Source organism: Mastigoproctus giganteus, chromosome 1 (assembly GCF_048544385.1).
Source record: "Mastigoproctus giganteus isolate SK-2022 chromosome 1, ASM4854438v1, whole genome shotgun sequence".
NCBI classification, from domain to species: domain Eukaryota; kingdom Metazoa; phylum Arthropoda; class Arachnida; order Uropygi; family Thelyphonidae; genus Mastigoproctus; species Mastigoproctus giganteus.
The window spans coordinates 37,248,689-37,263,611 of NC_143575.1; the positions used below are offsets into that span (position 1 = coordinate 37,248,689).

Consider the following 14,923-nt stretch of genomic DNA (forward strand, 5'->3'; position numbering starts at 1 on the left):
ATGTAAACACTTTCCTAGACCGCTTTTGTGCACTGATTTCAAAATGTTCTTGGTTTTTTCCGGCATATGTAGTTTTTGTTATATGACTGCTGACAATATCAGTACAAGTTAATTAAAATGATTTCATTACAAAACATATGAGACTGGTTACAATTACATTTTTATTAATTTTACAGATTAAATCCAACACACTTTTATAAGCATAATTAAAATAATACAGTTCACTATTATAAAAAAGATATGTACAATTTAAAAATGTTGTGTGAATGATTTCTTTTGTACACTTTGTCCAGAATGTCATGATAAAATATCCAGCAGTAGTCTTGTCCAACATACGTTTATTACAAAAACCTTAGTACCAATTTTCCATTGACTTAATGCGGCCGACTGGGCTAGCCAGGTGGGTAAAATGCCTGCCTAGCAACCCAAAAGTTGTGGGTTCGAATCCCGCCTCGAGCTGGGATCAGTGTAAAATGCAAAAACTTTGGGAGGTGTATTATGGCCACAGAAGTTGATGCGCCAACAACTAACAAAAAAAAAAAAAAAAAAACTCCAGTTAAACACCCGGGGTGGATGGAATCCACCCCGGGTGTTTAACTTCAACAATTTCTCCTCCACTTTGCTCTCCGTTATAAAATCATTTAGCCCCTTATTAGAGTTTAGTAAACTTCTGTCCTCCCCTTCCTTACAGAATTCCTCATGTGTGAATATAGATGCAAAATATTCATTCAGTTTGTCAGCTATCTGAGCAGCATCATCATCAACAGTTGAACCATCAATATCAAGTGGACCAATCTGGTTCATCCCTTTCCTTCTAGAGTTTACATCAATAAAGAAATCTTTGTTGTTTTCTTTGTATCCTTTGCCAAGGATTTCTCGTAATCAGCCTTCGCTTGCCTAACCTCCCTTGTGACTTGATTACAGACTAGCTTATATCTGCTGTAGCCTTCTGTATCATCTGATAATTTATATGCATCCCATGCATTTTTCTTCTCTTCCACGAGCCTCACTAGTTCATCTGACATCCATTTAGGTCTAAATCTTGAACAGTATTTCATTGTTAGTATGAAAAGCCTAGTAGCTTCAACACTAATTCCTTGAAGGTTTCGCATTTAGAATTTGCTGTTTTTAACATCATCAGTTGATCCCACTGTTTACAATTAAAAAACTGTATTAATATATTGAGGCTAAACTTGGTTTATTTTTCTATAGTGAGATACTGACATTCTTCATAACCAAGTGATTGTGCTTTGGAAGTGAGAAGGTCATCTTTATTTTTGGAGTGAGCTAGATCTCTAATGAGGTCTTTCAGCTCATCTTGGGTAAACAGTTAAAGTTTTGATGTCTTTTCATCAAGTGTGTACTCATTTCTCAGGTCTCTGCCAATCACATTTTCATTGCATTCCATTTTTTTCTTCTGAAAAATCTAGTCCTTGCTGTGGATGTACTACCATCATTGCTGAATCCAGGTTCAGATAAACAATCTTGCACTTATTTTTCACTGTGAATCCAGTTACGCTCATAGTACAAAAGGAAGCCGACCGGGCTAGCCAGGTGGGTAAAGTGCCTGCCCTGCAACCCAAAGGTCGTGGGTTCGAATCACGCCTCGGGCTTGGATCAGAGTAAAATGCAAAAACTTTGGGAGGTGCATTATGGCCACAGAAGCTGATGCGCCAACAACTGACAAAAAAAAAAAAAAGTACAAAAGGTGTCAATTACCATTGTGGTCTTTTGCTCCCTCCATATCACAGGTTGCTAAACAGCATCAACTTTTTCATTTGTTCAACAAGTCATATAATCCATTCAGACAAGCAGTACAAGTAACTTATGGTGCCCAAGCCTTATTCTGGTCATCTAGACGACAGCCAAAGTATAACTGGTAAATTTTCTGAATGTCCATCATGATTGTATACCATTGTGATTTATTTAGGAAGCAGCTACACATGCAGAAAAATTTGTTGAGGCAATTTTTACACTTTTGAGATATGATAATGTGTTTCAGTAACTTACTGAACAATGTTCATCATGAACAAGGTAAATGTTGGATGTGATCACAGAATGGTAAGATGCACACTTGATATAAATGTATGAAAAGGAAGAAAAAACTGACTTGAGTAAATAATTCGAAGGCCTTTGAGATAACAGAAGAGGAGAAAAAGCAGTATGTACTGGAACTTAAGAACAAGTTTGATTGTCTACAGACCTTTCAGGACCAAGATATCGATGAGGTATACAACAACTTTCTGAAAGTGATAAAGCCCAAGAAACCTATAGGTAAAAAGAAATCTAAAGAAGAAAAAATTAGTCGAAAAACACTTGTCATGATGAACCGAAGACAACAAATGAAGAGCAAAATAAACACTGACAAGGACAAAATTGAGTATATCGAGTCTCCTTAGAAAGAGACTCCTTAGAAAGAGATTCAGAGAGGACATAAGAAGATTTAACACAAGAAAAGTAGAACAAGCATTAAGGGAAAACAAAGGACTTAAATCAGCAGTCATGAGCAGTAATACAAGTAATACAGAAAGACAAATGATATTGAAACTGAAGAATAGTGATGGTGTACTTATAAATAGCAGAGAAGGCATAATTCAAATAGCAGAAGACTACTATAAAGAATTATATGAGGAGCAAGGAAATGATGCAAGCAGTGGAGAATATGGATCACAAGTTGGTAACATATACAACATACCCGATAGCCTTCCTGATGAGGTAGAACATGGATTGAAGAAAATGAATCAGAAAACCCCAGGTGAAGAAGTTACTATAGAGTTGTTAAAATTGGGAGGAAGAGACATGACACAGAAACTGACAAGACTTCAAAAAATACATGAATGGGTTGAGCATGCTGAATTCTGATGGGATTCTTCCACTTGTTCAGATTACGAACCTAAGGGGGCACAAATTGAAATTGAGGAAGGACAGATGTAGAATCATCATCATCAGCCATTTTCAATCCACTGCAGGATGAAGGCCTCTCCAGCAACTTTCCAGTTCCTTCTGTTTTGAGCACTGGCCATCCATTTACTGCCCACAAACTCATGAATTTCATCTATCCATCTCCGCCTTTGTCTTCTAAGTTTTCTTCTAGCTCCCCTTGGATACCATTCTGTTATTTTCTTAGTCCATCTGTCACCATGTCTTCGAGCTATGTGTCCTGCCCAAGACCATTTTAGTTCTTTAGTTTTGATAAGAATGTCCTTTACTTGAGTTTGCTGCCTAATCCATGTGTTTCTCTTCTTATCTAACAGTCTGATTCCCAATATAATTGCCGACCGGGCTAGCCGAGTGGGTAAAGTACCTGCCCGGCAACCCAAAGGTCGTGGGTTCGATTCCCGCCTCGGGCTTGGATCAAAGTACTGCAAAAACCTTGGGAGGGGCAATATGGCCACAGAAGCCGATGCGCCAACAACTACCAAATCAAAAAAAAAAAAAAAAAAATCCCAATATAATTCGTTCCATTCTTTGCTGTGTAGTTCTCAGCTTCTCTTCCATTCTTTTGGTGAGTGCCCAAGTTTCACTTCCATAAGTCATGGTGGGGAGTATACATTGGTTCATTATTTTACGTTTCAGACAAACTGGGATATTGCTCTTCAATATGTGACTATATTTACTGAATGTTATCCATCCAAAATTTATTCTTCTCTTGGCTTCTAGCCTTTTATCATTATTACAGCTAATAACTTGTCCCAGATAAGTATATGACTCCACCTTTACAATTACTGCTCCGTCAATCATTATTTCCCTTTCTGTGGCATACTTGTTCATCATTACTTTTGTTTTAGTCATATTCATTTTTAGTCCAAAATCCTTACTAACTGTGCATAACTGATTAAGATTTTCCTCTAATTTTTGGGATCGTAGCTTATGACCACAATGTCATCTGCAAATCGTAAATGGTTTAGGTACTCTCCGTTCACATTGACTCCTTTCTGCGACCAGTCTAATCTTCTGAAAGCTTCCTCAAGGGCAGCAGTAAACAGCTTCGGAGATAGTGTCTCCTTGTCGAACTCCTTTCTCAGTTTTAAATTTCTTACTGTCTTTGTCTAGTCTAATAAAGGAGGTAGCACTCTCATATATTTTCTTCAAAATCATAATATATGGGGTATCTATGCCTTGTCTTTCCAGTGCTTGAAACATTGCCTTATGCTGTATGGAGTCAAATGCCTTTTCATAATCCACAAATGCCAGGCATAATGGTGTTTTATATTCATTTTCTTTCTCCATTAGCTGTGATATTACGTGAAGGTGATCCATAGTTGAGAATCCTGTCCTAAAGCCAGCTTGCTCTTTCAGTTGATTCTCATCAGGTATTCTTTCTAATCTGTTAGTAATGACCCTTGTGAACAACTTATAGATGTGGGATAACAAGCTAATTGGTCTATAATTTCCAATTTCTGATTTATCTCCTTTCTTATGCAGCAAAACTATGATTGTATTATTCCACTCCTTAGGCATCACACCTTTTCTAATGCATTTTGTGAAGAGTCCTGTCAGTTTTTGTGTCATGTCTCTTCCTCCCAATATTAACAACTCTACAGTAACTTCATCTTCCCCTGGGGCTTTCTGATTCTTCATTTTTCTTCAATGCATGTTCTACCTCATCAGGAAGAATATCGGGTATGTCATATGTGTTGCTACTTTTCAGTCCATCTTCCCTACTGCTGGCATCATTCCCCCGCTCCTTGTATAATTCTCTATAGTAGTCTTCTGCTATTTGAATTATGCCTTCTCTGCTGTTTATAAGTACACCATCGCTATTCTTCAGTTTCAGTATCATTTGTCTTTCTGTATTACTGCTCGTGGCTGCTGATTTAAATCCTTTGTTTTCCCTTAATGCTTATTCTACTTTTCTTGTGTTAAATCTTCTTATGTCCTCTCTGAGTCTCTTTCTAATGGCTTTGCATAACTCAGTATACTCAATTTTCTCCCTGTCAATGTTTTTCTTGCTCTTCATTTGTCGTCTTCAGTTCATCATGACAAGTGTTTCTTGACTAATTTTTTCTTCTTTGGATTTCTGTTTCCCTATAGGTTTCTTGGGCTTTATCACTTTCAGAAAGTTGTAGTATTCCTCATCGATATCTTGGTCCTGAGCAGTCTGCAGAAGCTCAAACTTGTTCTTAAGTTCCAGTACATACTGCTTTTTCTCCTCCTCTGTTATCTCAAAGACCTTTGTATTATTTACTCGAGTCAGTTTTTTCCTTTCCTTTCCTACATCTATATCAAGTGTACATCTTACCATTCGGTGATCACTTCCAACATTTACCTTATTCAGGACGGTAACATCATTCACAATATATCTTCTGTTAGTGAGGATGAAGTTGATTTCATTAGTTGTTAATCCATTTGGACTCTTCCATGTCTACTTTCTGTTCACCCTTTTCTTGAAAAAAGTGTTCATTACAGACAGTCCTTGAGATTCTGCAAATTCCACAAGTCTTTCACCTCTTTTATTTCTTTCACCAATTCCAAAATTTCCTATAGTTCCTCTTTCTGCGCTGTTTTGCCTTTTTCCAACCTTAGCATTGAAGTCCCCCATAATAATAGTGTAGTGATTTTTCTGCTCATCTAGAAGACTCTCAATTTCGGTGTACATTTCTTCAACCTCTTCATCATCATGGCTCGATGTTGGTGCATAAATCATTATAATCTTTAGCTTGTACCTCTTAGAAATCTTGAGTATTAGTCTTGACACCCTTGGTGATGTACTTTTGAATTCCAAAATGTTGTTTTTAAAATCTTTATGGACCAGAAAGCCAACTCCACCTTCACTCCTTTCACTGTTTCCATTGGTGTACAGCAGATTTCCACTTGATAAACTTATAAGTGATTCATTTCTTCTTCTTGTTTCAGCCAAACCGATGATATTCCAATTCACATTTTCTAATTCCTTTTCCAGCTCTAATATCCTGTCTTCACCGATGAGTGATCGTACGTTATAACAGGCCAAGTTCAGTTTCGGTGCATGGCAGCCTGGTCGTACCCAGAGATTCTTAGCACCCTCTGCTTCCACTCTGATCCTCTCGTTGCCATAAGAGGAAGAGTGAAAGCTGCTGGGGACTGAGGGCCATTTGTATTGTTGTGCTATCATATGCTGGACGGTTTGGTCTTTTCCTTTTCTTGCTGACCAGGCGTCTTAAAGAGAACCACTCTACACGTTCGTTGCCACCTAAGTGACGTAACAGGGCTTACCATCGAGAAGGTGTGCATGAGTGGATTTTAGGGAGGCAGGTCAACCGGATTTCTCCTAAATCTTCCGTAATAGAGAGATGTTGGATCCATCAGTGTTTTAGGCTGAGTGTCTGATAACACACAGGATACTTGTTCTCCTCTAAGCCCCGTACATACATATAGGTGGTTAAAACAGGAAGGGAAATACAATTTTTGTCCCAGCTAGACAAAATCATTTAAAACATTAGCATCACTAGAATTGTTTATAACAATAACATCATTAGGATTATTAAAACATTAGCATCAAACAGTCATGATACAAGGTAGTTCATTTACATAGGAATTATTTGGACATCTAGCTATACCTTAAAGATAGCCTCTCAGCCAAGTCCATGATCATGCATATCCACACATCTTTTCTCAATAGTCAGGATAATTCAAAAACTATCAGATTGAATAGGAGTCACAGATTACATCCACAACTCACTCCCTTGCTAATCAAGTGATCACTGTTCCAGTATATTTGGCCCATCTAGGTCTCAACCAGATAGACAACACAATTCTTAACCATTGTTGTGGAATGCTTTCATATAAGGGACCAAATTGGGTGGGGGGGAGTAGGGAGGATGTATATTGTGTTTTGCTAAATTTTAAATTTCATATAGGTAAGATGATTGAACAAAGGTGGTATGATAGGATTGTGCATATGCAGTTACCAACAAAAAAATATACAGTGGAATTGCACATAAGATTATTATCAATACGAATGAGTTGGCAGCAGTGTTAACACTTCATTCACAGCTCAAAGCTCTTCATAATGCTTGAATAAATACATCAATCTCAGAACCTCTTGATAGACCCCTCATATATTTCAGATTATTATCATTTATTTACAAATGTATCCATCTTTTCATCATGTAGGATGTGATATGAAGTTAGTTTTATGTAAGGGTACAATATTTTCCACTTTTCATTTAGGCAGATGAACAGAGTGATCGTCATTACGAGCTTTTGAATGAACCAGCACGAACCAGTAGACCAAACAGGGATGTGGTAAGTTCATATAAGAGCTGAAGCTGTTGAAAACATTTTTAACTTGTTCATTACATGCAAGTTTACTTAAAATTGTGTTTTTTAAAAATTCAAATATTCATTCTCAGATTACATTGTAAAACTAACTTGAATAGAATTGGATACCTTTCTTTCTGAGAAAGAAAACATTCAATTATTTTCTAGTAAACTTCAAGTAGTGCAGCATTTTAATGATTATAAATCCCCCCCCCCCTCCCCTGAACATACATACATACAAGCTGCATTGACTCTGTTTTATCAAAATCTGGGTGTATATTCAAATAAATTTGCATATGAAAGAAAATAAGTGTATACAAAATTTGCAACTTATCATTATTATTGGTAATAATGCCATGTTGCCATGTTACAAAATCCAATTAAGAAGTGCTACAAAAATATTTAAAAAAATTTTTCATTTCCTCATCTAAAAACTGTTAATGAGATGGTTGCATTTGCATCCAATTTTGTATTTACTACCTCTCTGAATGCCTCTGCTCATGGTATAAAATATTGCAAATGCTATATGAATTTTTAGCTACTTTTCTTTTTAGATTTGAAATATTTTTCTAAAATAATAGTTAAAAAAATATGAATGATGTATATGCTCTCTTAATGTGGCTTATGAATTAGTTCCCCAGGCAGTCATATTACTGATGTCCCTGCTCTCCCCCTTCCCCCTCACTCAGTATCACAGTTGATTTAGTTCTTTAGTTGGAATGTCCATTAAACTTAGTGACTTATTCCCTAAGAAGAGGCAAAACTGGAATTGTTTTGTAATGTTGGGTTAAACCTTTGCTTAAAAGTAAATGAATAAACCTAGTTGAGTTATCAAAAGAAAAAACAAAGAATACCTTTATAGCTAATGTTAGTTAATGTTAATTACAATTAAAGTTAAACATGGGAAACTAATTGAGTGTTCAAAATACTCCTACATCCTGCCTACAAACCTTTCCAGTTCTCCCAGAAGATTTATACAAATCATGTGGTTTTTACCATTTTATGGAAGGTTTACTGTTCTTTCATTTTTGAGTCATTTTTGGGATATAGTAGTAGTAGTGGCATGTGATGCAAGAAAGCAAATGTATGAGCTTATGCAGCATCAGCCAAAAAAAAAAAAAAAAATCACACCATTCCCTCCAAATGCCTGTCCAGTTCCTCTTTAAATTTATTCAACCTATCAACTTCCACAACAACAGATGGAAGTTTGTTCCAGCAATTAACCACCCGCTGGCTAAAGGAAAATTTCCGCACATCTATTCTACATCTGTCTTTTCTTAATTTGAATTTATGCCCCCTTAGATTCGTAATCTGAACAAGTGGAAGGATCCCATCAGAATTCAGCGTGCTCAACCCATTCAAGGCCTTATATACCTCACCACCTATTCTATTCTCACATCTATTCTACATCTATTCTATTCTACATCATCTATTCTACTCACATCTATTCTACATCAGATCACCGTGCAGGTGCCTAGTCTCCAGCCACTGCAATTTGCAGAACTTAAGCCTCTCTTGGTAAGAGGATCCCTTCATTCCCCTCACCAATCTTGTTGCCCTTCTCTGTACACGCTCAAGTAAATCTACATCCTTCCTAAAATGAGGCCTCCAGACCTGTACGCAGTACTCAAGCCGTGGCCTGACCATTGCCTTATACAGAGGGATAATCACCTCCTTTTCCCTGGCGCCTCCGTAGCCAGGTGGGAAGGAGCAGCAGTGCGTAGCACACGCTTCTTGATTAGACCGGGGTTCGAGCCCGTCACCACCAAATACGGAGGATGCGGAAAGGTTAAGGAATGACCACCGCATATCCTGGAGCAATATGGCCTTAGTTGCTAATGCTCCTAAAAACCAAACAACAACAACAACATCCTTTTCCCTGCTAGCAAAATTCCTATATATCATTGACAAAACCCCATGACCTGCCCTGGCAGCCTGTCTGCATTGGTCAGAAAACTTCATATCTGCCTGCACAATTACTCCCAGGTCTTTTTCATTTTCTACCACCTTAAGTGTAGTACCACACAGTTGGTACGTTTCTCTGGGGTTACTTCTACCCATATGTAGTACTTTGCATTTGTCAAGGTTAAACTTCAGTTGCCACTTCTTAGCCCATCTGCCCAAATTATCTAGATCCTGTTGCAGTAGCACACTGCCATTACTGTCATTAACAACCCTGCCAACCTTTGTATCATCTGCAAACTTCGACATTAAGCCTGATATACCTTCATCAATATCATTGATAAATATACAAAACAACAGTGGACCTAACACCGAACCCTGTGGGACTCCACTAATAACATTAGTCCAAGAAGAGCAGCACCCATTGATTACCACCCTCTGTCTTCTAGCACTTAACCATCCTTTTATCCATTGTAGCAACTTACCCTTAATACCATTCTGCTCCAATTTGTACAATAGTCTTCCATGCGCAACAGTGTCAAAAACTTTCCTGAAATCCAAATACAGTGGTACCTTGGATTACGAGTAACTTGGTATGCGAGTGTTTTGCAAGACGAGCAAAAATTTTTAATAAATTTTAACTTGATAAACGAGCGAGGTCTTGCAATACGAGTACAGTCAGTCCTCGTATAACACGTGTTTAAACTACACGAATTCGATCATACACGATTTATAAATAGGGGAACGTTATCTTATATAACACAAACCGAATTCGCTTATGCACAATTAGCCTTTGTGTTTACAAGAAATGGCAGTAGAACGCAGAATCACCCCAACCGAACGCAACCCGATAGGAATGAAGAGAAGATTTTGAAAATGTATTTATGGTTTTTTATATCAGTGAAGGGGAAACACATTTCACCATAATAACGTAAAAACCAGCAATTCCAGCTATCGGTATAACCGCAAATGCAATTAGATCGAGTTTACTACCAGTTTATAACAGATTCCACTAGCAGGAACGCAACTGGAAATTGTTTTTATTGTTTTATGGTAGTAACCCCTAGAAATGTGCTTTAGTAAAATGTGAGGTGTTAATAGTGTATCTCTGCCTTTATGGTGTTGTTTATTCAGTTGCTACACGCGCGCAGCTTTGTTTATGTGTATCAAGCGTGCCTCCTCGTTTTGTAATAGGGCGAGCGATGAATCTGATTTCCGTGAAATCCTCAAAAGGAGGCAAAAGCAAGTGTCATTGGAAAGATTCCTTGTTAAAGTCGCACAAAAAGAAAAAATCAACAGATAGCAGTGATTCCGTTAGAGACAGTGAAAGTCGTCCTACCCAATAATTAATATATTCGATTGCTTTATGTATATTAAATTTAAATATTAAAAATATAAAAAGTTATGTATTTTGTATTAATCATTTTTACAGTATATGAATATTTTTGAGTTTTGGAACAAATCATCTGGGTTTCCATTATTTCTTATGGGGAAATTCGCTTTGATATACGAGTGCTTTGGATTACGAGCACGTTTCCGGAACGAATTATGCTCGCAAACCAAGGTACCACTGTATATGATATCAAAATTATTTTTTGCATCCAGTTCCTTTGTAACCACATCATAATATCCTATCAAATTTGTCAGACAAGACTTTCCCTTAACAAACCCATGCTGTGTCTGAATTATTGCTGCAGTCTTGTCTAGATGATCCTGCAATGCATCCTTAACCAGCGACTCCATTATTTTACCCGGAACAGAAGTTAAACTAACTGGTCTGTAATTACGCGTGTCACCCTTCGATCCCCCTTTGTGAATTGGGGATACATTTGCACATCTCCAGTCTGTGGGAACCTCCCCTGAGTCCAAGGATGCTCTCATAATTATGGCTAAGGGTTTGCTTAGTTGCTTTGCCGTCTCCTTTAATATAACTGGATAGATCCCATCCACCCCAGGTGCTTTTCTTACGTTTAACTTCAACAATTTCTCTTCCACTTTGCTCTCGGTTATTACAAAATCGTTAAGTATCTTGTTACAATTTGATAACCTTCTGCCATTTTCAAACCTTAATAATTCCTCACGTGTGAATGTAGATGCAAAATACTCATTCAGTTTGTTTGCTATCTGAGCAGGATCATCAACAGTCGAACCATCGATGTCAAGTGGACCGTTCAGATTCATCCCCTTCCTTTTAGAGTTTATATAAGTAAAGAAATCCTTGCTGTTTTTCTTAGCATCTTTTGCCAAGGATTTCTCGTAATCTGCCTTCGCCTGCCGAACCTCCTTTGTGACCTGATTACAGATTAACTTATATCTGCCATAGGCTTCTATGTCGCCTGAAAATTTATATGCATCCCATGCATTTTTCTTCTCTGTTACGAGTCTCATTAGTTCATTTGACAACCATTTAGGCCTAAACCTTGAACAATATTTCTTAATAGGTATGAACCTTTTAGTAGCTTCCACGATTAATTCCTTGAATGCTTCCCACTTAGAATTTACTGTTGGTAACATCGTCAGTTGATCCCACTGTACAGAATTTAAAAACTGTCGGAGATCACTGTACTCGCCTTTACGGAAGCAAAAACCCTTTCCTTTACCCCTGATAGTAGTTAAATCTTTAAGTAAATCCCACGTCAGTACACTGTGATCACTGCCACCTAGTGGTTCTTTTATCTGCAAATTCCTAATACATGAATGATCAGTGCTGATATGTCTTTCATGTTGTATCTTTCAGTACAGAAAGAGGCTGTGCTCAACATAATTACTTTTAATAAATTACTCTATCAGTCCTCTGATTTGATTAGTTTTAATCTAATGTTTTTAGTTTATTTTTATCTTTCTTAATTTTTTTTTTTTTACTACTATTTACTAAGCATTTGTTTCATTTTTAAATATTTTTGATTAGTTGGTGTTACAATAATTTTTTAAATTCATTGTTCTTTTATGTCATGCCTTTTCAGTTAACTGTATTTTTTTATTGTACTATAGAACTTCTAGTGCTTCACTTAGGTATGTTTTTTTTTTATCTCCTGAGTTACAATTATCTCTCTCATAAATTTTCAGAAAATATATTTTTGTTCATTTTTGGGAAATTTTATTAAATGCTTTATATTAATAGCCTTACATAACAGAATTGAATCTACTAAGGTTTTTTTCTTTTTGTTATCCCTTTTGCTTTTATTAGGCTCGTGCAGCCTCTTATGCCTCAGGTGGATCTTCTTATGCAAGTTCTAGAAGAAGCAGTGAAGATTCAACAGACACCGTTGACAGCAGGGAACTGAGAGTAAGAAGTTATAATCTTGATTAGTTATTTTCCTTTATGTTAATATATGTATGTTAATTAATTTGTTATTTTTATTACTTTTTTTAGGCATTATGTGAGCTTTAGTCCACTAGTCTGAAATCCTGTTGGATCTTCTGAAAATAAAATAGTTACACTTTAATTTCATTGTGAGAGGAGAAGGAAACTTAGCTTCTCTCAGAATTAAATAAATAAAATAATAATTAATTTCACACTAAGACTGGGTATACCCAAATGGAACAAAAAAAAAAACTTTTAAAAAATATTTTAAGTTTTGATATGAAGTATAATTTTATTTTTGTGAAAGAGTGAGTGGCATGACCAGATTAACCCATAAACTAATAAAGCCTAAATAGCCTTAAGCCATATGTTTTTAGGCCTTTCATTCCATATTTTCATAACTACCAGCTTTTCTGATTTTTCCAGATGTTATAAATTGTTACAGATTTATGGCAAGTCCCTGCCCCAAGATTTCTGTCAAATCTGATGTTTTTTAAATATGCATATGTGTTTTTCAAATATGGATCTTATTTACTCATGCCCAAAGTAGGAGAGATTTCAGTAGGCTAGATGGTTGTGGTGGCTGAAAGGATTAAAATGATCTACTACAGTCCTGTCAGTTTGACCTCTGTGCTAGGAAAAATTATAAGGGTGTAATATAGGATTATTTGGTCAGGAGGGAATTACAGGAATCATGCCATGGTTTTGTTAAGCTGAGATTATATTTGACTAATCTAATTAACTAATTATGAGATTTTCATTAAAGTAATTAAGGATTAATTTTGACATTATTTACTGAGTGGGTCACATAAACACAAACAGACAGTCATACTATGTTGGTAATTAACAATTAGTGGCAACAGGCTGTACAGGCACAAATGGTATAGCAGCTATTTAACAACACTCATGTGTTGGCAATTAAGTTGAAATTTTCCTGGAATGAGTTGGTACGAGTGAATATCAACCAGGTCTATTGTTTTCACACTTCTATTCACTTCTATTTTTCACACTTGCATTCAGATTTTGTTAATCTCTTTTACAGCCCATCCTCCCAATTGAGACCTCGGGAGTTTAATACTTCCATGCTGAAGACTTCAGCTAGCAGTAGTTGGAATTAGAGATGGCAAAAGTAAAAATACAATCAATGTATTGATCATATGATGATCAAAAACCATATATTGATATAATGAAAATTTATTATTTATTATGCTGTTTAAGTTCTTAACCAGCTGATAAAGTCATTTCATTGCTTCTGGATATGTGCACCCTAACTGGGACGAAGGTGTGAAATTCAAGTTTGACTCTTGGTTTGAGCATGTGTGAAACTTTAGATTTCAGTAAAACATTTTATTAAGTTTCACATTCACATGAATGACTGTTGTATAAATTGGAGCAGTGTGGCATTAGGGGCAAGTTGCTGTTATGAATAAATGGATGGTTAAGTGACAGTGACAAAAATAGTTATAGGTAGTTACTACTCTTCATGTATTAATGTTGTAGTGATGCCTTATGGGATACATAAATTTTAATGACATTAATCAGGGTATACCACTTTTGACAAGACCTATATAAACTATTTAGATAGGCTGATAAATGGTAGCTGAGATTTAACATGGAAAGTACAGTCTTGCATATGGAAAGCAGTAATTATAGGGTAACATGCCACCTGGGTACATTACTATAGGAGTAACACACCACTAAGATAATGCCAAATGCAAAATAGTTGATAATGAAAAGGACTTGAGTAACTGTGATACAATCTGATGTGAAGCCTCTGAACAGAGTATACAGGCTGCTAGGGCTGCTCGTGGATTTCTGTAAGTTATATATAGTAACTTTATAAGTAGAGATAAAGAGGTAATGATTCTGTTATATAAAGTAGTTAGGCCACATCTTGAATACTGCATGAGGGCATGGAAATCCTATTTAAGGAAAGATATGGACTTATTGAAGAAGAGAAGAGCAAGAAGATTGGTTAAAGAACCCAAGGGACATTCTACAGAGTTGAGGACACCAAGGGGTATATTGAGTTTTATAAGTTGCAGGGTTTAGAAACCTGGCATCTGTGGGGTGAGCCAGTTGAGGTGTTTAGGCCAAGAAAAGGTTTAAGTAAACAAAACACTTTATATTTATAAATTTAAATTAAGAGAGCTTAATTGTAGAATAGATGTGTGCAAATCTTCCTGTAGTCAAAGAGGGATTGACGGTTGGAATAAACTCCCACCTTTACTCTTGTGAAGATAAAAAGTTTATCTAAATTTAAAGAGAGATTGGACAAATACTTGAAATAAATGGGTAAATGAAGTGGGGAGTGACATCGATTGCTCTCAGTGTTCTCTTCCTCTGACTGTTGCTGTATAAGCTTGCTCTCTTTCATCATTTTGCCAGTATACTAAATGCATCAATATGGTGTTTCAAAATTGCCATTAGATGGTTCTGCACATGTATATCATAGTGTATACATCAACTATTATA

At 36.4% G+C, this 14,923-nt stretch overlaps 1 protein-coding gene across 2 annotated transcripts in view; it reads left to right on the forward strand.

Moving 5' to 3' along the window:
• LOC150090710 (leucine-rich repeat flightless-interacting protein 2-like) overlaps nt 1-14,923 on the forward strand; it is a 195,059-nt gene that overhangs the window by 60,489 nt on the left and 119,647 nt on the right. For both annotated transcript variants that reach the window (XM_090379575.1, XM_090379566.1), the window contains exons 4-5: nt 7,153-7,227; nt 12,332-12,430. In XM_090379575.1, coding sequence (XP_090235701.1) covers nt 7,153-7,227; nt 12,332-12,430 — 174 coding nt within the window. The remainder of the gene's footprint in view (nt 1-7,152; nt 7,228-12,331; nt 12,431-14,923) is intronic.